Source organism: Danio rerio, chromosome 13 (assembly GCF_052040795.2).
Source record: "Danio rerio strain M-AB ecotype USA chromosome 13, GRCz13ab, whole genome shotgun sequence".
Taxonomy (NCBI): domain Eukaryota; kingdom Metazoa; phylum Chordata; class Actinopteri; order Cypriniformes; family Danionidae; genus Danio; species Danio rerio.
The window spans coordinates 31,242,981-31,268,542 of NC_141033.1; the positions used below are offsets into that span (position 1 = coordinate 31,242,981).

Sequence of the window (25,562 nt, forward strand, 5' to 3'; positions counted from 1 at the left end):
AGTAATAATAATGCTTTATCCGCAGAAAAAAAACAGCAAAAAAAAAAAATAATAATCCCACAATCTCCACTTTATTTATTTAATTCGCATAATATGTAGATACCTTCTGCGGATTGAATATCTTTATATTGAATGTTTTAAACAACGCCCCCAAGTAAAACCTTAAATCTATGGATTTTACCTTAAAAGTAAAACCTTAACATCTATATATTTTATAGTGGCCTATATTATAATTGTTCGTATGTACACTTGCAGAGTATACATATATGTTTATCTTTTTAAATATAGCATTTATAACACTGACATTACTGAAGTTTCATTTTGATTGGACTTTTTGTATGCATGTTTTGTACCCTCTATCGGCGAAAGAGAAGCATGACAGCAAAGATGGCGGCGCCTATGAGCAACGTGGATGAAATTCGTGATAGAGTAATATTGGGCGAATTCGGTGTGAAAAATGTAAGTTGTACCCACTTGCGGGATATTTACACAGTTTCTACGTCGTGTTTATGTCGATAAAGTCTGTTTCACAAATGAAATTGTTCCTTAATATGTATTAGATGCACATGTCATAAAGGTTTTTTCGTACTGTCTCTTACAAAAACAAACCATGTTTTTTATTGTATTAAGTATAGTAACTATTGCTTTTGTCGCATAAAGCGTTTATAAAGTATTTACAATTAGTTTTGATGGCATTTCCATGGTTTAACATGGTTAGTATGGCGAAAGAATTGTAAATAATTGGTTGCCATACTTTAAAAACTAAATTTAAAATTTGTTGTAAAAGCATGGTTAATTTATGTAAAGGGTAAATGTTTTTATGTGTTCTCATGTATTGGGTATTAAAGTGTATTCTGATAAGCTACACATGTACCTAATATTAACTGTATCTAATATTTCCAGGTCCATACTACAGATTATCCAGGAAATTACCCCGGTTATGATGACACTTGGGACTTTGAAAAATTCAAAAAGGTGTGTGAAAAGTCTACGCTGTGTCTTAATTCTAGCTAATTTTAATGTTTAATTAATTTTTTATGTTTTTAAATGTTCTAAACATGATGTGATGTCTTTTGAACTCTTTCAGAATTTCAGGATTGAAATAATTAGTTCAGATGAAAACACACTGGAGTTTGATATGATTGGCATAGATGCTGCCATCGCCAATGCTTTTCGCCGTATATTACTGGCTGAGGTTTGTTGTTGAGGATATGTTCGCACCATGTCTGCTTTATTTATTACCATCAAGATGAGCTGCTGTTGTGCAATACATGACATTCATCATGCTCTACCTAATTAATTTTTAACTCTAGTGTTTATTTTCCCTCTTGTTTGGCAACTTAGGTTCCAACAATGGCCATTGAAAAAGTCTTTATTTACAATAACACATCAATCATTCAGGATGAGATTTTAGCACACAGGCTTGGTCTTGTTCCCATTAAAGCAGACCCTCGTCTTTTCGAGTACAGGAATTCAGGTGAGTAAGTTCTGGAAGCATGTTTTGATGTTTGCTTTAACATTTAAGAAGGTTTTATAATGATGACACACATGCCAGCACTGTCAATATAATATAAAAAATATGATAATATAATACTTTAAAAGAGATTTGTATGTGTTGTGTTTTTCAGAGGATCAGGAAGGCACAGAAATTGACACAATTCAACTACAGTTGAAGGTTAAATGCACCAGGAATCCCAGAGCCCCTAAAGACTCCTCAGATCCAAAGGAGTTATATCTCAATCACATGAGTAAAAAAAAAAAGTTTACTTTTTTTAAATTAAGCCTTTTTTAGATTGACAAAATCTGAGATTTAAATTTTATCCTTGAGATTTATGCTTTTGTTTTAATTTGTTTTTCCATAACCAATTATCCACTTTCTCTCTGGTGCTTGGGGGAATTATTTTACTGCTATGTCTTATAAAACTAGGTCTGGACAATAATTCAATATCAATATATATCGCGAAAGATTATTTTTCAATAACGTTGATATTATTTTTAAACCCACTTCCGGTATTTCGATTTAAATTTACATATATATTTTAATCATGCTTAAGATCTTATACATTGTATCATTTGTCACTGACGTTCATTGCTCAGCCGTCAGAATAATCGTGATGACACTTGCATGATGATGTACATCACAGACCCGCTGCCAGCGCTCAGCAGTTGGTTAAGCTCCGTCGCAGAAAGTTTTTGCTATAAAATGAGTGCCCTGAATACAGATGTATTCAAGCTTCTACAAGTAAGAAAGCAGATGAATTAGTTGATTAGTGGTTCGGCTTTTTAAGTTCCGATAAATGTATAGTTTCGGTGCTCTGCTAAATGTGCAGCAGAGTGGTGCAGATTAGCAGCGTGAACACATAAAATCTGTTCCACCCGATAGAATATACTAAGAGTCAGAAGATGAGGCATCATAAAAGTTTAAGCCAACCTGTCCCCTCACCATCACCACCATCCACCTCCCCACTACTGAAACAGCTGTGTCAGAGGAGAAGGCAAAAGGCAAACGCAGATGGCTATGAAGCGTAGTGTAGGATTTAAATCAAACTTGGCTTATCAACACGTGCATATGCACCTATAAATTACTCGCATATAAACCTGTATGTTCAAAACATGTATGAAACTTGCACATATACATATAAACTTGATACATGCATATATCCACATATGTACGCACAACCTCGATCCCTGCATATACTCCCACATTAATGCACACATACATATAAACTCGATCCTTGCGTATAGTCAATTCTCGCATAAACACCCAAATTAACACTCGCACACACGCTTCATGCTGATATATATATATGTGTGTGTGTGTGTGTGTGTGTGTGTGTGTATAAATAAGCTGACTCTGAGAGTTTTATTTATTTGATAGTTTATTTCACATTACTTGTTTGTAAAGGTTAAATACAAGTAAAAAGTGAACATTACATTTTTGTACTGTTTAAAAAAAAGTTATAAGAGCCTGGAGGTATTATAGACTTTGCAAATTCAGTTTGCAGACATTTGTAGGTACAGACATCCATTGTGTGCGTTCTTAGCAGTTTTTTCCTGTCTTTTCAATATTGTCCATATCGATATCGAAATTATATTGCATCGACCAATATTAAGAAATATATTGTGATATAAATTTTTGCCATATCGTCCAGCCTTATATAAAACCAATCTAAAACTTGTAACCCACCCATATTCATGTGTTCTTTGAAACCTGTAAAGTGTCCATTATTCACGCCAAGTAAGACTGTCCAACTTGTGATAAAAAATTATATTTGATAGAATAAGATTGTTATTAAAAACACTATTTAAAAAACTCCTGTTTTCCTGCATATAGTTTGTAAAGCTGCCCAATTTGACCAAACGTTTATCTATTTATGACTATAAGGTAATCATTATTTATATATTTTTTTCAAGAATTGCTAAATAAAACTAATAAACATTACAACATTAGTTGCAATATTGCAAAATAAATTATTAATATTGTACTAAACCTTTTATTTTTCTGCACAACTTTAAAATTTGAATTGTAAATATGTAAAAATAAAAAATAAAATATTTTATTCTGTCCAAAACAATCTATTTATTTGAATTTGAATACATAAAATGCTAAAATCTGAAACATGCAGAACATATTTATGCATTTAATTCACAGCCTTTGTGATCGGAAAAATTCTGTAATCTCTTTATTAAGATTAACCACGCAACACAACAGAAGCCAAGCAGAATAGCCAATAAAGATGCCATTTAAATAGATATGATCTACAATGTTTACAGTATATCACTGAATTCTCGAGTTTGGTTTCAGTCTACTCAGGTGACATAAAATGGCTCCCAATTGGAAACCAGGCCGATGTGTTTGCAGATGCCAAGATCGGCCCTGTGCATGGGGACATTCTTCTGGCACAAGTCCGACCAGGGCAGGAACTTGATATAGTTATGCACTGTGTCAAAGGAATAGGTAAGTAATAAAGGAGGCTACTGACCAAGCAGACATTTGATTTCCAGAGAGGCATATTTCATCTATATTTCTTTAATAAAGGCTGGCTACTATATAACTTCAACGTGTAGTCCAAAGTTTCCTGTTTATTTTGGAATTGTGAGATTAACTGCAGAGCCTCTCCCCTCACAGGTAAGGATCATGCCAAGTTTTCTCCTGTGGCCACAGCAAGCTACAGGCTCCTTCCTGAAATCACATTATTGCAGACCATTGAGGGAGAACAAGCAGAGAGGTTAAAGCGCTGCTTCTCACCTGGAGTTATTGAGCTGGAGAATGTGAACGGTAGGGATAAGACCAAAGTATAGTTATTTTTCTTATTTATGGGCAGTTTGAGATTTACCACAAAAATAGTTTCAAGCGACTCTCCAAAAAAGACATCTTGAAAATAATTCTGACATTGCAATATTTTGTGTTGCAGTTTTGTTTTCTCACAAATCTCATGTGTTTTGATCTGTTGTGCTGGTCAATTATAGTCCTTACATATAAACTCAACATTGCACATCCTGCGATATGACTATTGCACGTGCACATTGAAATATCCATGTTGAAGTGATATACTGTGCAGCCATAATTCAAGCAATGAAAGCATAAATACACCTAAATATGTTAAAAATATAGTTAAGTAATATCAAACAACCAACAGTGCTGTTTTCTCAGTTTCAATAGAAATTTCTAAAATAATATCTCACAATCGTATTTTTTTTTTTTGCGGATCAGCGACATGTTATAACACTCAGAAATATACCATATATCACAGACCATAACTTAAAAAAATAAATTCGACCTCATGTTGTGTAAAGTGTATTGACACACTGCCTACGAAACTGCCTTCGTCCTTCATTAAAAAAAAATCTAACCGGATTAATTCATAAAAAAATAAATAAATCGAAACAGGTTTTATTTATTTATTTTCAATTTTCACATCTGAAAAAGTGCTTTGAGGAGTGTATTGACAGTTCAGAGCCACCGTACAGGTGAACAGCTAAATACAGAATACCATAATTTGAGCTACAGATAACTTTGACAAACACGATGTATAAAATAAAGAACCTGTCACTAGATTCAGTAATGAGCTGAACACTCCTTCCTCTCTATGCAGTATAGAATGAACACAATATGTAGTCTCTTACTTTTTCTAAAAGAGAGGAGAACAAAGTATCATTGCTTGAACTGACTCTAAAATGTTTTGTGTTTTTTTGGAGTGGATTAATTAATATGCATCGGACTCAGTGTGCAAGGTTTATTTACGTGACAAATTTTGCACATATGAATATGAAAAAAAGTGAGCCAATGATTTTATGATGCATTGATGAAGACAGCCACATGTTTGGTTTCTAAAGTGATCAGCCATTTTGAACAGCTTCCTTGCCCACATAATCATGATATTTGTTACTTTTAGTTGTTGTATTATAAGTTATGACACGGTAATTATCAATTTCAGGAAGGAAGGTGGCAAAGGTTGTAAATAGTCGTTTGGACACATGCAGCAGAGAAGTTCTCCGCCATGATGACTTGAAGAGCTTGGTGAAACTGGGAAGAGTGCGGGATCATTTTATATGTAGGTTTGCAACCAAAAGCATTGCATTAGCTATAGTGTTTATTTGGTGTTGACTTACCAATGGTATAATCGCATGTTGCCTCTGTTTTCTCTTTAGTTTCAGTTGAGTCCACAGGGATCCTCCCTCCCGATGTCCTGGTTACTGAGGCCATTAATGTCCTCATGTCTAAGTGCCAGAAGTTTCTTACAGAGCTTGAAGCAACAGAAATGGACTAGATGGAAGAAAATAAGGGCAGTCAGACTCATCCTACAGTTCTGAATGAAATTATGTGATTGGTTTGTTGCCACTGTACAGAGCTTGTAAAGCTGTAGCTAACAAATCCATTTACAAGTGTTTATTCATACAAATTCTATGACTAATCAATTCTGTAATTCATATATTTGACACATTTTTCTGACATTTTTATGTTTCTTCTCCATGTATATTAAACTTTTTTTTTGACAAAATTATTTGTCTTTGATTTCTGTTTTTTTTTACCATTGTAGTCAGAATTTAAACAGATCTGTCCAGTCTTGTGAGTCTTTACTGTCTTGTGTGTTGAATTAGTTAATGTCCATTATTAACATTAATTTATTAGCATAATTAACAATAAAGTGTAGATTTACATTTTTGACATTGTTTTTTCTCACAACAAGTGGCAGTTATGTTAAGCAACATTCCCCAATAACGTAAAAGTATCTAAATTAGCCCAGTCTAGTTTTCATTGGTGGTCCCTTTGCCAGATGTTAAACGGCAACCGTTTTACCCCTTTTACAACATGTAAGATAAACCTTTGGTGTCTCCAGAATGTGTCTGTAAAGTTTCAGCTTAATACCCATCAGATTATTTATTATAGTCTTCAGAATTTGCCCATCTTGGTGTCTGAATACGTTGTAGCTGTTTTTGTAGCCTGTAGCTTTAAATGCAAATGAGGTGCTTCTTCCTGCCCACCGTTGGCACATGTGTCTGCTTCTCTTCAGATAAACAGCACAGTGACAGACATGCATGAAGCTGAAATACAGTTTATTAGTCAAAAGTAAAAGTAAATTTATTTAATGTATTTTTGGTGGAGTTTAATCAAGTCTTTCTGAAATGACGAGTCACAAATGTCTCTTGCAGTACACACACATACATATACACTGGCGATCAAAATTAGAGAACAATGTATAAATAATTGAACAATTCTGAAATAATGTCATCTTCACTGCTCAACAGTTGAAGGATGTTTTTGTCCCATCTATACCATGCTACCAGAACACCTTTTCCCCAAAATAACAAAGGCATTTCAACAAAAAACATTATTTTGCCGAAAACACACTGATCAAAATTAGAGAACAACAATGACTGTAGCATGGAAGAAGATTACAGCTAAATTTTCTGAAGGTTAAAACAGTGAGCAATTAGTAGGAAGTGTACAGGTCTCTGCTCGGAATTACTTCAGCACATCTGTGGCCACAAGACAGCACTAGTCTCTCACACTGCTCTGGCGTGATTTTGGCCCACTTTTCTTCCCGTCTTCTAAACAGTTCAGTGACTGTAATGGGTTTCTTGGCCATAACTTTGTCGCCAAAGATTTTCCAGAGGTTCTCTATTGGGTTGAGTTCAGGACTCTGGGCAGACCATGTCATTATTTCAATGTTTTCAGTTTCAAGGAACTGCTTTACCCATTTTGCTGTATGACATGGCTCGTTTTCCTGCATGAACACTGCGGGCTGATTGGGTAACGAACGCAGGGAAGCAACCATATGTGGTTATAGAAGGTTCTGATAAACATTTGCATTCACTCTGCCATATACATGTAGAGGCCCAACTCCTGCTGCCAAAAACATGCCCCAAACCGTGACACTTCCTCCTCCACTTTTTACTGACTTCTTTATACACTTTGGGTTCAGTCTTTCTCCAGTTTGTCACTGAACATAATGTTTCCCATCGGACCCAAATAAATTAAACTTGCTTTCATCACTGAAGTGAACTTTGGAGCAGTTCTCCTTCGTCCACACAACATGCTACTCAGCAAAGCTTAGTCAAGCCTTTTGATTCTTTCTGCTAATGAGAGGTTAGGTTACTGCAGAGTGGGCTTTTAGTCCAAATGCTCTTAAACGTCGAGACACTGTATGACGAGACAGATCTTTACCCTGTTCAGTGCTGAACTGGTGAGCAGTTCCAGCTGTAGTGTAAAAACGATTGCCCATTGAGATCCTCCGCAGTACCCTGTCATCTCTTCTGTGGATGACCAGCCTTCTTGAGGGACTTGAATGAGTTGTGATGTTGTAAAGGTTTAGTATTCTTGAAATCACAGATTTGGAACGACCAACTTGTCTTGCTATGGCTGATAGGGTCATCCATTTGGCCTTCATCTGGACAACCTGCTGCCGAAGGCTTTCAGTCACTTTAGAACGGCCCACCATCTTGCAGAGTCAGTGAAACTGGAAGCTAGGCTGCCAGGTAAATAGGGGTTGACAGATAATAAAGGGAATTAGCACCAGATTCCAGATTGACACCAATAACTGGGAGGTATCTGAAAGTGTTCTCTAATTTTGATCAGTGTGTTTTCAGCAAAATAATGTTTTTTGTTGAAATGCCTTTGTTATTTTGGGGAACAGGTGTTCTGGTAGCATAGTATAGATGGGACAAAAACATCCTTCAACTGTTGAGCAGTGAAGATGACATTATTTCAGAATTGTTCAATTATTTATACATTGTTCTCTAATTTTGATCGTCAGTGTATAAGCGCGTTTATTGACACCATGATGCTATGGTGATTTATATCGTTTAAAAATTAGATATTACTTTCTTAGATATTTAGATATTTTTTTCTACAATTTTACTTTCTTAATTACAAATGTGCTCTGTTTTAATAATGTTTTAAACTTATAAAACTTACAAAAACCACGTAGTTAAAACAAATATTTTAATCCTAGTTTATAGTTCTGTGTTCATGTGTATACATGTTATTTTAGAAACATGGTGCCTGTCAATCAATTTGGTGGGCGGGGAAAATTGCACTACTATGTCATGTTGCAGTGGGCCTCAAAATCACTGCGATTAGGGTCCAATTAAAATATCAGGAAATTTAAAAAAAGAGACTTACTAGGTTTATAATAACTCAAATATGACAGTGGACAAGCTATACCCACACACAGTTCTGTCCAAACAGCTTACAAAAGTTGATTTTCATCATGTGTCCTTTGAAGGCCTATACCAATAAAAATACAAGTTCAAACTATAAACAATGGGTATACTGTGGAATGTGCATAAAAACATTTTATTACAATGATGCATTATGAGGATCAGTCCTTCTACATACAATTTGACTTTATATTTAAAAAAAAAAAAACACTTCTGTTTATTTAAAAAATGTGAATAGTTCAATTATGTTCATAATATTCAGTTTATTAAAAAAAGATTAGTTTTTTTTGAAGTATTGATTTTCAAGTTTTGCTTTTTTAAGAGATCTGTTTAGTAGTATGACTTTATTTTTGTATTTATTTGTCAATTTGTTGATGAATTGTTTTAATTGTAATATTCCTAACCATATTTTTAGCCGAGTAAAGTAACTTTAAACAATTTAAAACAATACAGCTAAAAAATGTGATAGGTCAGGCTGTTTTAAGCTTATTTAATATTTTACTAGATTTTTTCCATTTCTTTAGGATAATCCAAGTTCATACCATTGAAAAAAAAGCTAAATGTTTTATTCTGACTGCCAGGCCTTTCAAAGAAATCAAATGCTGTAACTCAGAATAAACGTGGATAGAGGCAATCAATTCTAAAATGTACTTAAATTAATTAGACATATACCTCTTGACACTGTTCAAACATCTCATCGTGCCAGTAGGACTAAATAATGCAGTACAAAGGCGTTTTCCTTTCACTGTGGCAGTGACCTGAAAATTTGCCTTCGTGTTCAGTTCAGTGATCTCAGTGAGAACACTTTGTAGCACTTGCTTGGAAAGTTTCTATCTTCAATATAGCTGTATTTAATATACAAATCAGCCCCGATATGTGTAATGATTATTTGCAATCAGTGTTTCTTAAAAGCGCACACTGAGGTTCTTGTCTGCTTTTGAGTAACATACAAACATGCAGAGTGAATTACTAGAGCTAATGTCCAGCATATGCTGCTGTTGCCAAAGGCAGATGCGTCTAAAGTGGCTACACAATTGCACTGCAGGGCACTGTTTGGCCCAATGAGGGCTGAAGTCAGCACAATAAAAGCATTATGCATGAAATCCTGTTTTCTTGTGTTTGCCAGATGATACAAACACTGAAGTACCTGATAGAGTTCATTCAGATTTATGCACAATCCAGAACTTCACTTTGCATCTAATTCCTTTACCTGAGCTCGACAGGAGAAGTTCTTTTCTATTTCCACACATTAATCCTGCCTTCTCCAGGTGGACTTACTCACATCTTGGCTTATTATTATGGGTGGGCAAAACATCTGCAGTAGATCTTTTTGAGCTATATTCAACCAAACATCCGCCCACCCATAACGCACAGGCAAATACATAATCGCAGACTATGTGCACAGGCCTGTTGAAATTGGGCCAGGGTGTCTTCGGAGAGAGAAATACGCAGAGGGAGGCAGGACAATAACTGGGTCACCTTCCGTTGTGCGGCTTTCATCATTAGAATGGTTCTGTTGAGACTGGTTGAGACCGGAGTCACTTGGCACTCTCCATCCCTCTCTATCCTGTCTCATTACTCAGCTTTGCTCTTGGCAAGCAGCAGACACCACCACTCAAAGCATAAAAAGACAGAAGAAAAATCTCATATCCTTGTTGGCCAGCGCTGTTTTTAAAATATACTGAATTTTCCTAAGCAAGCAAATTATGGTGAAGAGATCGCCCGGTTCCTCAGCCCACTTGGTGGAATTTTCTTTAGCACAGCTTGACAGATCATTAAGATAAAGCTTATTATACATATTTTTGACTGTCTGGACGCTACCATTTTTTTCCGAAACTACTTCAGCTTTCCATTGCTGATAAATGTAATTGCTTTTGATTTCAGCTGGGTCAAATAATTTTTAATAAAGTCTTGAACCCAACTAAATTAAACCATGTTAATGTATTTATTTAGTTATTTGTTTTTAATAGATTACTTCATCTCATTTGACAGCCCTAATGGAAAAAAATAAAGACATAAACCCAATGCTGGTTTCACCCTTTAACTGCCTGTTCTGCCAAATGGCTGACCATGTTTTGACTGTTTTAAATAATGATTGCTAAAGTCATTTAAAGAATAGCTGTTTTAAATAATAGTTTACACACACAGCAATGATGGCTTACAAAAAAATAATCAAACAAACATAATCCTGTTGCACCACAACACATGTTAATTGAGAATCTGAAATATTTTATGGCATACTTCAAAAAATAAAGATGATTCAGTATTCAAAAATGAAATCACAATTCCAAAAAATGTTTTTAAATAAATTGGTCTTATACACTTCATATTTTCAGATTTTTTTTTATAGTATAATCATTAATTCTGGTACTTTCACCATAATATCAACCAATTGGTAGAGGTTGATATTTTAGAAATTATGGGATGTGTTAAAAAAAAAAAAAGTGTGTTAACTAGCGAAATTAAAAGTTTTTTTTTTCTTGGTGGGGCAGTTAAAGGGTTAGTTGACTTGGGTCATTCTCCAATCTTGGTCAACCTGTTTACAATCTATTCCAACCAGACCAGTTAAAATGTGTCCAAAATCTTTAAACTCCCTCAACCAACTAGTCTTTCCAGGCCAGGAGATCACCAAACCAGATTTTTATGGAGTGATTTTTAAAGATTTGGGACAATTTCAACCAGTGAAATTGCTTGGCCAACCCACCAAACAGTAATATCAGATAGATCTGATTAGCAGATAATTCACTTATTTATTCATTTTCTTTTCGGCTTAGTCCCTTTATTAATCAGGGGTCACCACAGCGGAATGAACCGCCAACTTATCCAGGATACGTTTTACACAGCGGATGCCCTTCCAGCAGCAACCCAACACTGGGAAACACCCCCACACTCTTGCATTTACACACACACATACACTATGACCAATTTAGTTTATTCAATTCTTGTCTTTGGACTTGTGGGGGAAACCGGAGCACCCGGAGAAACCCACACGAACACAGGGAAAACATGCAAACTCCAGAAATGCCAACTGACCCAGCCAGGAATTGAACCAGCGTCATTTTTGCTGTGAGGCAATCGTGCTACCCATTGTACCACCGTGATGCCAACCAGGAGATTAACAAGCCAAATAATATTAGATTGAGATGCTGAGATATTTTTATTGGCTAGTTTTACAGGGGACTTTTGTGTCAGTCCAATGGCCTCATGTACAAAGACTTGCATTAAATTTATACTAAAATATTGCGTACGGACAAAGCTGTAAATGTGCGTACGCAGTTAAAAATTCAGACGTATGAAACACTGCGTATGCGGAATCCAAGGCCAATTCTCTTTGTACATCTGAATTAACATGAAACTCGCACCGTCAAAGTGTGGACCGAACAGGCAGGGGAACAAGGGATGCTGAACTAACACCCTTTGAGAAGAGAGTTGCCTCAATTGTGGGCGACACTTTACTGTCTGGAGTAGTATCTGTGTCTTTGGGAGACACATATGTATTAGAGGAACACTTTGTTAGGGCGTTATAGCAGCACCCCTCAGCTCTTATCAAGGCAGTGCCAATCACCCGCTCTTTAACTGACCGAGTGCCTGCCACCTTGGAGCCTCATCCCATCCATGCTGTTTGTGAGGATGAATAAATTATTAGTTGACCAAGGCCACCCTGCTAAAATATTTGTTAAGGGCATTTGAGCATCACATATTATTTGCACATTTATTGAATGGAAATTTTTTCGATTCACGTATGCATATTCGTCTTCAGATGGCGCCTTTATAGCAATGTGCGTGCAGTTGATCGCTCCGATTACATTGTAAAAACCGGCGATCGCTGCACATCACGCTTTAATGTTTGGCTGGTCAACTGCATGGTATGAAAACCTTATACCTGCTAGACATGCAGATGATCCCCTCCCACAAAGCTGGCATTGCACGACTCAAAGATACTTTGTTTGTAGTTTGCAATTAAACAAAATTGCCTCTACGAGTCGTCAAGGGAAATAAAACAAACACACACAAGAAATGCACGTATGCCAGGCATGATGTTGGCGTGGACCAACGCACACTCACGTTAATTTCATCGTAAGTAAATCCAAACGTGAGCATGAAATCTGGCACACGCAAAGTTTTTGAGCATTGATACATGAGGCCCAAAGTGATAAACTGCCAAACAGTTGAAACTAGTAAGAATCTGAAAAATGTATTTCCTGTTTTACATTTTTAATTTTTATAGCCTTCGAGAATACAAAAAGAGCCACATATTGATAAATGATGTTATGATAGCTGTTTTACCATTAAGTTATAATCGAATTGCCTCTTGTTACAGTTATGGAATAGTTTGATAACTAGCAGGAAATGTTCATGGGCCAATGACATGACCACATTGAAATGGTCTATAGTAACTCTTGGCTGGATTTGTCTCTTTTCAGAGAGAGTTTTGGTCCCTTTTCAGCTGCTCAATCTTTTTTTTGGGGGGGTCACCATACATGAGCATTGCCAATGGTTGTGCACTACGCCACAACAGCTCAAGAGTGTCTGCACTTGGTGTGACAAAACAACCACTGAAATCATTTGTGTTTTGCATCAGTGTCACAAATAAAACATCAGTTTTCTCAGGTTTGTTGCTGATATTAACACTGCACCGTATAGACAGGTTTGTATAGTCTATAGTTGTGTTGTGTTTGTGCTGCTCATATCCATTGTTGGCATAGTTTTAGCCAGATTCTGAGTTCAGCTTAAACCAAGTTTTTGTTCAATAAGTGTTTCTCAATTGAAAATGCCATACAAACTAAGTAGACAGACTATTAGCTTTGTTAAACAAAGAGCCAGTGGAGGATCGATCTCCAAATGCTGATTTGCACGCCATTTGGCATGTTCTCAAATAATCTTTGCATTAAGCAGCATCAGTCCTCATTGCAGGTCACAGGTGGCTGGGCTCCTGGGGCCCAGAACAAGTAAAGTTAATTGAACACGAGGCGCCCGTCCGCCTGCCTACGTGCTCGCTGCCTGAGTGGAACTGTGTATTTCCAGTGAGTGAGAGACAGAATAATGCCGTGCCTTGTGTGCCCCGGCGAGCTATCACTGCTCTGCCGTTGCCATGGTGACAGTGCCCTCGCTGGGTACAGCGGGCTGGAGAAGTTGCTCTGGCTCTGCGTCATATTTATTCCAGTGGATCTGTGCACTCTCTCCCGCCTCCTCCTTTTGCTCTCCTCTACGTTCTCTCTCTCTCTCTCTCTCTCTGTCCATGCTTTTTAGGGGCTAATTGACCCAGCTCCAGATCATCAATACAACAAGCTTCGACCACCACAAACAGCACAGACCCTGAGGTAAGAGGTGAAATGTGGTGGCGTGAAAAATATGGAACAAGGTTAACTTGATGAGATTCATTTGGCTTGATAAATCGAGCATTGCGTGTTACTGTTTTCATGCACTTAATTGGATCAGGAGTTGATTGTTGACACTTCCTCTCTGTTTCTTTCTCGACAGGGACTGCGAGGGAAGGTGAGTGAGTGTCAGCACATGCAGGTAAACATCTAAGCTTCAACAATGGTGGTGTCAGAGGAAAGACAGAGCAGGGATCATCTTTGTTTTCAGCAGAGCCGCGAGTCGGAGAGTGTGAGAGCGTGCGACTGAGGACGAAGGAGGGAGGGAGGGAGGGTGGGAGAGCGAGACCTGATTGTGCAGTCTGTGGTGAAGAGCATCTCCCGAGGCTCAGAGCTTCAAAGCCAATCTGTGGCGCTGAAAACAAAAACCCATTTCCTACAGCGGAGAAAGACAACCCTTCAGTGTGAAATTATTCTCCGTGGAGTGCCTCTCTTTGTTCTTCGCTTACTGTATTTTGGAGCTCTCGGCTGAGAAAACTAAAGCAATTGAGTTCATTAGAAGCATCTTAGGAGTGCTATAATTGCCGAATACGTCTGATTTTACATCTGGCCGGAGAGTGTTGTCTCCGTGTCAGCGTATTGATTTTGAGTGACAGGTGACATGAAATAACAGCGGTGTGATGAAAGCAGTGCCTTGTTCCCTAGATACGCCGGATGGGAGTCTGTGAAATCAAGAGGTTGCTGAGTGCTCCCCCCCTCTCTCTCTGGAGTTGTCAGGCGGCTTTGACAGGGGACGTAAAGGACCAGTGGTGTGTGAGATTCGTAGTTAGAAGCACAGCCCACTGGAGGGAGAGAGAGGCTTTGAGAAGACAGAGCAGGGCAGAGCGAGGGAGGCGTCGGATCGATCGCAGGGTTGACACCGAGCGGGTGCCATGTGGACAGGGACCTCTGTCTGTCCTTTGGGACTACGAGAAAGCCAATGAGTCTCTAAAACAGGGAGGGCTGAAGATGTGAGGGTGCGCTTAGAGACAAAGACAAATGCTGAGCTTTTTGTACTTACAAAGTGAATAACTAGATAGTGCGAGTGCTCAGTCAGGTTTAAACATTGTCTCCTTGAAGAAATTAGACACCTTAGCACACTAGCCTGGGCTGTTTCTTCAATGTCCCACTGCTCCAGGTATGTTTTGCATTTTTAATCTAAACTGTCTGTAGCTGTTAAGTGAACCATTTTCTTGTCAGTATGAATAAATGCCAGATGCTGCATTTTAAAAACAGGGTATTTTTGGACTTTGAATATCATGGTATCAAGGAACTTTGATGTAGTACATTGTATTATATAAATATGCTAACAAATAAAAATCATGATGAAAAAATAAGTCGCTAAATTCACAAATAAGGTTTGCATGTCTTCTGAACTTGTACCATGGAAATATCTTGGTGTTCCTTAATGTACATTGATGTACCATATGAACAGCATGCTGCATGAATATGATAACCTATAAGCATTCTGTTGTCTTTATTATTAAATGTTTGTTAATCATAGTTACTATGCTTAGAGATAAATGTACTACTGTTTTTGGACATTGGTATTATTGTATTAGTATTAATATTAAGGTATTCTAAGAAGCACTCTGTAAATCCAAGCTATTTGAATATGGCAAAATGTACAGTTAAATTTTACTACAAAGACATTTCTATTTTTCTGGACACTGAAATACCTGCATTTTATTCCTAAATTCTATTCTTAGGAGTACAACGTCAATGACATGCTATATAGAAAGTAGTTTAAAGATTAAAAAATTGGAATGCTCATTTACACAATGGCAATTTTGCTGACCATGAAAAACACAAACCTTTGAAAATTGTATAGTGTTAGTGTTTTTGAATACAATTACATTACCACGTCAATGAAAACTACAAATATGTTGATTTCAGAAAATGGAGATAACATCATAATGACAAAATGGCCTATACATATTTCGTGTTTAGTCATGCTCAACTCTCGAGGCATACTCGTCATACTTGATAACCAAAACAACTAAGGCGGAATACAGGCCTGTAGAAAAATTGTGTATATGTGACATCACCATCTACTGGCCTGGCATGCATAAAACAGCATTTTAGTAGTTTTTGAGACTAATGTAAATGCAAATGTAATCAAATAAGAATACAAAAATGAGTAAATTACACATGTAAGTTAATTTTTGCAATACTAGCACTACTTATTTTGTTTGTTAAGGGCTTCTGCTATAACTTCAGTGTCAGTGAATGACTGTCTAGCAAACACGCAGTGAATTGTGCAGAGTTTCCATGTTTAAATTACCCGCGCTCGCCTCCCTCACTATAGTATTCTACCGTGACATAGCGCGTATGTGATAAATGACGTCAGTACATAATAGGATCTATTACTGAACCAATATCAAATTGTCTGCGTCTGCATGGCAGCTTAACAAAGAAACAATTAATTTTGACACCCCTTATATATATATATATATATATATATATATATATATATATATATATATATATATATATATATATATATATATATATATATGAAATCAGAATTATTAGCCCACAATTTCTTTTTAACAGAGATTTTTTCAACACATTTTTTAACATAATAGTTTTAATAACTCGTCTATAATAAGTTATTTATTTTATCTTTGCCATGATGACAGTAAATAATATTTTACTACATATTTTACAAGACAATTCTATACAGCTTAAAGTGACATCAAAGGCTTAACTTGGTTAATTAGGTTACCTATGCAGGTTAGGGTAATTACTAGGCAAGTTATTGTATGACGATGGTTTGTTCTGTAAAATATTGAAAAATATATAGCTTAAAGTGGCAAGAAATTTTGACCTTAAAATGGTTTTAAAACTGCTTTTATTCTAGCAAAAATAAAAAAAATAAGACTTTCTCCAGAAGAAATAATATTATCAGACATTCTGTGAAAATTTCCTTGTTCTTGTAAACATCATTTGGGAAATATTTAAAAGGAAAATGAAATCAAAGGGGGGCTTATAATTTTGACTTCAATTATAAAAATACACACAGTATATAAATAAAATAAAACGCTCAATAATACCCCTAATATTTGCTGATTCTTATAAATATAACATTTTGTCACAAAAACTGATTATTCTACCAAGTTTTGCATCTCTTCCCAGTTATTTATTTTTTTTATCAAAGAAAGTGTTAAAGAAAAACAATGCATGTAAAAGCATAGCTTACTTGAACATACAAACCAAGCAAAGAGGAGAAGTACAGCTATATGAGGAGAAGACAAACCGAGTGTGTGTGTAGCAGCTCGACCCCAGGGAGCATCAGGAGGGCATGCTGTACTTGTGCCTGTGTGTGTGTGTGAGTGTGTGTTTATGCAGTGTGTCGCAGCTCCACTAGGCGGTAATGACTCCATGCCTCTGGGCTCTGGCTGCCTCTGTTTATCTCTGTTAGCAGCACAAGGCAAAAATAGGCAATACACGGACAGAGAGAGAGAGAAAAAAGCACAGCATCACATGGCCAATGTGCTCTAAAATGTGCCTCACAGGTCACTTTGACAATGCTCTCCCTCCCTCTCTGATCCTCTCCTGTGTCTCTCACACACACAGTCATATTTTCTCCCTCCCACAAGTATTGCAATTTGCATATTAATGAACCTGGGTGCAGTGTCGAGCAAGAGTGTAATTCCTACTTCCTGCTTCTCTCAGAGCTCTTGTTTCTACATTTTGATTTTTTTTTGTGCCCTCCTCCTGCTGACTCCCCACCCCTTTTTGCCTGTTTCTATTTCTCAGAAGAAGCCCATGCTAACAGTGCGTGGACTGAACAACACCATTTCATTAAGAGCAGTGCCAAACATGTGAGAAGATGTCTGTTGGAGGTTGCGCTTGCCCAGGTAAGAGCTTTAAATTTCACCTTCTCTGCATGAACAGCTTCAGGCAGGAGTTGCGAAACAGCATGGGCTTTTTTTTTTTGAAGGGGGAAATGAAAGGGAGAGAGGGCTATACCTGAAAGACTTTCTCTTGGGTTTTATGTTGCATTGAGCTTTGATCATGGACATTGGACATTTATTTTACAATTTCAGTTGTGAGTTTTATTCCTGCATGTAATGGCATGTATGTGTTTGTGCAAGAACTGTGTGCACCGTCTCAGAGCCCAGACTTCCTTAACATTGCTGTGACTTGAATAGGCTCCTGACTGCTGCGAATGGTTGCGTGGAGCGCTTTTCTTTCTCGTATGACGTCAGCCTCCGCGCACATCTTAAAGCGCTTTGCATAGAGATACAAGTACAGGCTTTGACTGAGCAGGACACTGTGGCAGTTTCTGACGGTTATGAAAAACATATTCTCTTTGTTGTTGTTTTTTCTTTCATGAATCAGGTTTTGAAAACAATTTCAGGCATTAGTGGCCATTTGTGGTGATGGCAAGGAATGATATAAAGGATTGTTTCAGTAATGGAAAAACTTCCGACACAAATTCATGCATCCGCATTGTGAATATTTTTCACATGTTGTTGGCATTTTAATACCAAAAGAACTTTTTTTTTTTGCCAAATGTTCTTGCTTTGAGACTGTTGAACAGTGAAATCTTGCAACATCTGTCACAACTTATTTATTTTTTAAAAGACGAACTGCATAGAGATTATATAAATCAATGACAGGCACACATTTATCTATTACTTACTTTAAATATTTAAACATTTATTTATATTTAGAAATACATATTTATTTGTAATATTTATTATGCATGCACATTTATTTGGTTATTGCTTACATTCATTCATTCATTCATTTTCTTTATGGCTTAGCCCGTTTATTAATCTGAGGTCACCACAGTGGAATGAACCGCCAACTTATCCAGCATATGTTTTACACAGCGGATGCCCTTCCAGCTGCAACCCAGTACTGGGAAACACCCATACACTCTTACATTCACATACATACAGCGCTTAGCAAATATAAGCACACCCCTCACAAATCTCTCTTTTAAATTCATATTTTTAATAGGAGGCTCTACAATATTATATTTGTGCAAATACATTAGATTAGTCAGTACTGAAGCCAATTCTGGAGCTTATCTAATAAAATAACTTACGATAACGGTCCAAAAACTAGTACACCCAAATTTATGGTATAAAAAAATATTAAATACAAATTAAAAAAAGAGGAAAAATCAAGAAAAGCAAAAAAAAAAAAAAAAAACTGAAAAAATTAGTTGAAATTTTGTAGGTTGTAATTTTGTTTGCAATATTTTGCCTGAATTTTATTGTATTATCTTTCAATTTCTAAATATGTTTGGTGACTAAAATATTATTTTAATAAATATATCTGTTTAGTAAATCGGTTTTGTTTAAATGCACCAAAATACATTGCCTATATTCATTGATAAATGGATATATATTTTAATACATATATATTTTTATATACTTATATTATGTATACTTGCATACAAATGTTTAATAGTTATATATTTATATATCTAATGCAAATACATATACATTTACATTCTTCAAGCAATCCAAATGCTTGTTATTAAAATAAAGATTTATTCAGTTTAAAATGAGCTAAAACAAATCATACATGTTACTCTTGGACAGCATCTCTTGACTAATAATCAAGTTGTGCTTCTTAAGTTGGTGCACATGCAATTGAACTTTGATCTGATCAATGATTACATGAATTTTCTTGAAACCCTTGTAATAACATAGTTACAGTATATTTAAAGGCATTGTGAGTAAAACGGTGAAGATATAAAGCTATTTCCCTCATTCTTAACCTTTTGGGAAGTCCAACAGCTACCTATGTTGGACCTTTAGTGAATGTGAGTAGCTTGTAGAAGTGTGTTCAAGCTTGCTGGAAGCAGCGATGTAGTGTATGTTGACTTTGCTGTGGAGGCCAGTGTGCGCCATCCCCTAAATAGAGAAGACAAATTTACACCACTAGGCACAAGGCACCCTTGTGTCTGACCCAGTCTTTCCCTCTCACAAGTTACAGTCTCTGGATCACTCAAATACGTTTTTAATAGAGTCCATATGTTCGCTCTATAGGAGTTTTCAAGTACCAAACTTCATGTTCTTGAGATCTGTGGCATCATGGAAAGATAATCGCAATTACAAAGAACATAATGTCTGTCCTCCCGCTCACTGTGATAAAGATTAAAAGCAGGGTGAATGGCATAGAGGCAAGTTTGGACCGGTGCAAGGATTGTTTCGGTGCCATAAACACAAGGCAAGCAGTTTCTGCAGACACTCTCGAGTCAAGATTTTATCTCAGCCACAAAAGCCTCTCTGGCAGCCCCACTGATAAACAAGCTCAAATTTGGCACATAGCGTTTGTTTAAAATCAAGTCACAAGGGTACATTTTTACAAGCGTAGTCATGGAAATTTCCATGTGTCCTGTCTGATTGCTTTCCTTTTTTTGTGTTGAGGAGGGAGGCAGGAAAGAGAGCGGAGAGAAGAAAGAGACTGAAGCGGAGCACAAGAGACTGCTCTTTCTTGCTTTTGTGGGGTCTCTCCATGCCGTTTCATAAAAGGCAGAGGAGCACTGTAAAAACCTGCTCGTGATGTTCACCTCTGTCAGAAACACGGTGCAATCTGTGCTTACAGCGCCCGTCCCTCCCCTCGACACAGGTTTCGTTTGAAGTCTGGTTTGTTTACATTCCAGTGCTCATGTGGGCTGCATGTACAGCGGGCCGCCGTGATTTTCCTGTCTGGATTTGTGGATGTATATTGGATTGCACACTTTTAATGGCCTCTTTTATAGCTTTGTTTAAGCTAGATAACAACCCAAACCAAACGCAAGCTATTTACATGATACTGAGCTCTGAATCTGTGCCTCTCACCCACGAGCGCTCAATATCAGCATGTGTCCTGTTACCTCATGCAGAAAGTCACATGGCCGCTTCATTAGAAGGAAATGACTTTAAGAAAAAGCTAAAATAGCAACCTTGGTCACAATTCAATCCTGTTTCCAGTTGCACAACAGCAAAAGATTTAAGGTGTGCCTGTCAAGTTAAAAGAAGCTGCGCTTATTTAGCGTCCCCCGGCTGTGCATGGTGCGTTTCGGGTGCGTGTGCGCAACATCTCCCCCCTCTCACGGATCTGTCTCATTACACAGAGCTAGAACAAAATGGCTTCCTGTGCAGAAATCAGCTCCCCTCAACTTGTCAGCATTAGACGGGGATGTTAGAACTCGTTATGTCACGTGTCAGTGATGGTGAGGGAATATTAGATGAGAGCTGGCATTTGCCAGCTGCGCAACTCCACCACTGAAAGAATCAATGCGCTGCCTGAACAAAAACGACACATGATTTTATGGACTGAGGGAAGATTTATTAATGATGCTTGCTTGGTAGGATAAGCATCACTAGTTTTTTATTTTAGTACCTCTATACTATTCAACTTAAGCATGTGATTCACTGTTTGTGCTATTGTGCAGAGGCTTGATGATGAGAGGCTGTTACCTTTCCAGGAGTTTTCTCACCGGGGTCTTGCTGAGATCAAAGGGTTGCTAAAAGTGGATCTCCAGTCCAGAACCTCTGAAAGGACATTTAACAAATAAGTAAAGATATTAAGTAAGATATTAAATGCAATCGTTTTTAACACATACACAGATGTACTCTTTTAATGCACAATTTAATTTTGGTCTAAAGTCAGCAGGTTAGCATATTATATAACTATTTATATGCTGTTGTTTTCAACCACATTTATTATTTTGGCAAGTTCATTTCTATGTGAATCAAGTAACAGAAATCATCACTAAAGGTCTAATTTCATCCACCATAAATACAACTTAAAAACAGTAGCTACATTTTATTGGTTCTGGTGTGTTTTAGAACATATTGCACTAGTTGTCTAAACATGCACCCAATAAAAGACAACAAATTACCAATGGGCTATATGAACAGCTAGTGTGTTTCAGCCAATTCTGGTGAAAGCTTAATGTGACTATCTTGAATTTCATAAGGTTGCTTTTACAGCATCGATGGTGTAATGTAATTACAATACATTCAGTCAAATAGACATAAGCATTTATTTAGTTGTTCAAGCATAAAACGAGATGAAAGACCTTGTAAACTCTAGCGCAGCCAGGATCAGCAGGCGAGTGGAGAAACTTCATTGAATACTGTGGTAAAATATTCATATTTTGAAGACATGGCGGGGCATAATGGAATTAAACGCATTGCTTCTTATCCGGTCTGAGGCCCACTTAATATTGTATATCTATCAGACAGTGACGATCACTGATTTTCAAAGAAATTAGACATTAAACGTGGCACTTTTATAATGGAAAGACTGTTTACCGGAAGCGCTGAGGCTGGCTGCTGGATGAAATTAAAAGTCTGTGTGTATATCAACAGAGATCAACAGAGACCATTACTTTTAATTATGTGCATTCTGACTGTTAAAATAGTTTTTTTTGTTTTTCTTGTCATTATTATCGTAAATATTTTGTACTTTTGTACTGCTGTCTATCTGTGAAAATCTACTTTAATACAGTTTACAAATAATATTAATATATTTTCTTACACAATATAACAAGAGTCGTGGTAACGTTTGTGAAATGTGAATGTTTTTCGTACGTACGTTAGGCCTATAGTCACAATCGCATAAATCGCAAAATCACATACTGAAATGTGGTGCTATTTTAAAGGATGCTAATCAAATATAAAGAGAAAAATATTAAGTGAGCTTTTAGGGACATTTTAGACACAATATTACCAGCTTCTTGGGTCTTTTGTTTGTCCCTCCTTCGAAATTATTTCCAATCGAAGCTAACAACAAATAGCGGTAGTGACGTTGTTCCAAAATGAATGAGTGAATGAATCTTTTTCTGAAGTCGGAAAAGTAAGCAACCATACAATTATTACCAAAGTCCCTTTAAGGGATTGATGGTCTTTATTCTTTACCCGTCGGACACAAATGGTAGGAATGAAAAACGAAAAGGCTTTTAATAATTTGCTTTTGTGTTCTATTTTGTTTTGAAGATTCATTTGACGTGTGTTAAAACGAGTCATTTATGCAGACGGTTCTTTGTCGCCTCCTACTGGTGTTTTGAAGATGCAATAAGATCTAGCCATAGAAACACATAAAATGCAGGAAAAAGCATGAAATATTTAACATAGCCTACTTTAAATGTTTCATATTTATATAAATAATTATTCATTACTAAAACATTTTAGTTGTTAAAGGTACAGTTAGTATTCTGAGGCTGTGTTTGGATCTTTAAATAAAGTCATTTAATGCATGTCATCAAATAATTATTTTTTAAATATGCCTGACAGAATTTTGGTTGAATTACATTTTAAGTCCAGTGAAGTCTAGTTGTCTTTATTTTTAAAAGTGCTTTGGGCTATCAAAGTCAAATCAGAGATGAACAGGCAAAGGATAAAAAGCCACATTTCAATTTATGGGACATATTCAGCAAATCAAACAGGATTATAGTGGATTTTCTATATATCAACGTCAACATTTTTTATTTTCACTATTATTTTTTGGCCATATTGTTTAAATGCTTCAAACCTCCTTTTCATCATGGACTTAGAATTTTAATTATGATACAGGTAAAGCACTGCTAGGGGTGTTTAATTGGAGTCCACATAAATAACTATTATCAATGTAAGAAAGAGTAGGTTTTAGGACACCATAATACAGGCAGAAAGCAATGGCGACTGTATCTTGTCGAGAGTGGAGGATGAGCTGTTTTCCAACTCAGTGGCTTCTAGACCTCAATAAATTCCAGCGACCCGAACCAGTGGGGAAAACACACTCTGAATACACTCTCTCTTTACCTGGAGCATGTTTGTATTATATAGTGAACAGCAAAAGTGCCAGAGCTGATTTATTCCCAATGACAGCGATTGTGTTTTCCTCAGTGTGTTTTACTGCTCATTGATTTTTCTCTGCATTCTCATCAAGTATTTCTCCCGCTGCTTTTTGAGGTCTGACACTGATGTCTGACGGCATAGAGTGTTTGCCAACAAAGTCAACAAACACCGCAGTTACTTATTAGTCATTTATCAGATACATTCATATCCAAAGTGACTTTCAGTGTATTTATTGCTGGTCCAGTCCCTGTTGAGCGACCTGAGGTTAACTGCTTTGCCCACATATTTAACTGTATAGGCCACCACTGCAGTGCAGCAGGGAGAATATTCACTGTTTACTTGTTAAAGCCAGATACTACAGGCCAAGCACTGTTTTTACATGCACCTGTCATATTGGAGATTTTGGCTATTGGCTTTTCATAAAGTATTTTCATTCAGTGTCAAAATGTATCTAATTGCATCTGTAGATTTCTATATAATAAATATATTTGGCCACACATTATAAGGTTTCATGTTATAGGGGTAATGTATTTACTAACATGAACTAATTATGAACAATACTTAGACAGCATTCCCAGATAGCACACAAATATGGGCCACCTATAGCAGTTATTTAGCACTTGTTGTCTTCTTTCTGCCCAGACAAAATGAGTGTGAGCCTGAAGTGGCCCACCTGTACAATTGCAAAAGGGGCTAAAGATTCCAATTCATAAATGGGCCATTTAAGGCAAGGATTTGGCATTTAGGGCAAAATGTAATCTGAATGTGAACCTAATGTGGCCCTTGAGGAAAATGGTAAATTTGGCCCAAATGACAAAGGACAAATGTGGGCCATGGTTGACAAAAATGTGGCATAGTCATTTAATCTGGGTCTAAACCCAAAGTGGCTCACATGTATCGGTGCAAATGTGGCCCAGTTGTTATAAAACATATGTGGGCCACTTTTGACAAATATTCGGTACAGTAAACTCTGGCTATGTGGGTTGGATGTAAGTGTCTGGTGTGGGCCAGATCTGGGCCAAGATAAAAGCAAACTGTGGCCTGGAATAGAATCAGTTCTGATTCATTGTGAGTTGAATTCTGGCTGATATGTGGCATTCCTATGGCCTAATTATGGCCCAGATCTCGCAAACAGGAGCGTACTGCCTAAGTGCCACCATTCCATGTGGTATTTAGGCCTTATGTAAGTGTTTACATGGTGGGTCAGATTGTGGGGGTCAGTGGGTCAGATTTGAGCCACATGAATTTGCTGTCTGGGATTTATTAATCATTGTTCAACATTTATTATTGCATCATAACCGTTAACATTAATGAACCGTGAGTTGAACGATGAACATGAACTAACAATAAACAGCTGAATTTTCATTAACTAATGTTAACTTACATGAATAAATAATGAAATAAATGTATTGTTTATTGTTTGTTCATGTTATTAATTGCATTAACTAACAATAACTAATAGAACCTTATTGTAAAGTGTTTTCTCCTGCACATAAATGTTCATCTTACAGTTTTATTTATACTTGTATTTTGGGTTATTAAAGCATCATCATCTGCAGGCTGTGTGCATTATTAGTAAATGGGAGTCAAATTTTTGGACAGTAAAATACATTCATTCATCCATTTTCTTTTCGGCTTAGTCCCTTTATTAATCTGGGGTCGCCACAGCGGAATGAACCACCAACTTATCCAGCACATGTTTAACGCAGTGGATGCCCTTCCAGCTGCAACCCGACTCTGGGAAACA

General features: G+C 36.8%; 2 protein-coding genes and 1 long non-coding RNA gene across 36 annotated transcripts in view; 2 read left to right on the forward strand and 1 right to left on the reverse strand.

Annotated features, from left to right (window-relative positions):
* The first annotated feature begins 376 nt into the window (after positions 1-376).
* Positions 377-5,993, forward strand: polr1c (RNA polymerase I and III subunit C). Its single transcript, NM_200566.1, is given in 9 exon segments — positions 377-459; positions 904-975; positions 1,088-1,195; positions 1,345-1,477; positions 1,629-1,748; positions 3,806-3,958; positions 4,130-4,279; positions 5,439-5,555; positions 5,653-5,993. Coding segments are annotated over 9 exon segments (1,044 nt in total). The 5' UTR covers positions 377-387; the 3' UTR covers positions 5,772-5,993.
* On the reverse strand, positions 2,862-22,794 carry LOC147834221 (uncharacterized). The gene is made up of 3 exons (XR_015506026.1): positions 22,710-22,794; positions 21,452-21,526; positions 2,862-5,767 (listed from the first exon to the last, which is right to left on the reverse strand). It is a non-coding gene; the product is annotated as an uncharacterized LOC147834221 (long non-coding RNA).
* Positions 13,873-25,562, forward strand: part of ldb1a (LIM domain binding 1a) — a 37,471-nt gene continuing 25,781 nt past the window's right edge. For 13 of the 34 annotated variants that reach the window (XR_015504921.1, NM_001442918.1, XM_087277414.1 and 10 more), the window contains 2 exon segments: positions 14,856-15,159; positions 17,784-17,884. Coding sequence is in view for 33 of the 34 variants with exons in the window: in NM_001442918.1 (NP_001429847.1) it covers positions 17,857-17,884 (28 nt within the window). In the remaining variant the exon portion in view is untranslated. 34 annotated transcript variants of the gene reach the window in all.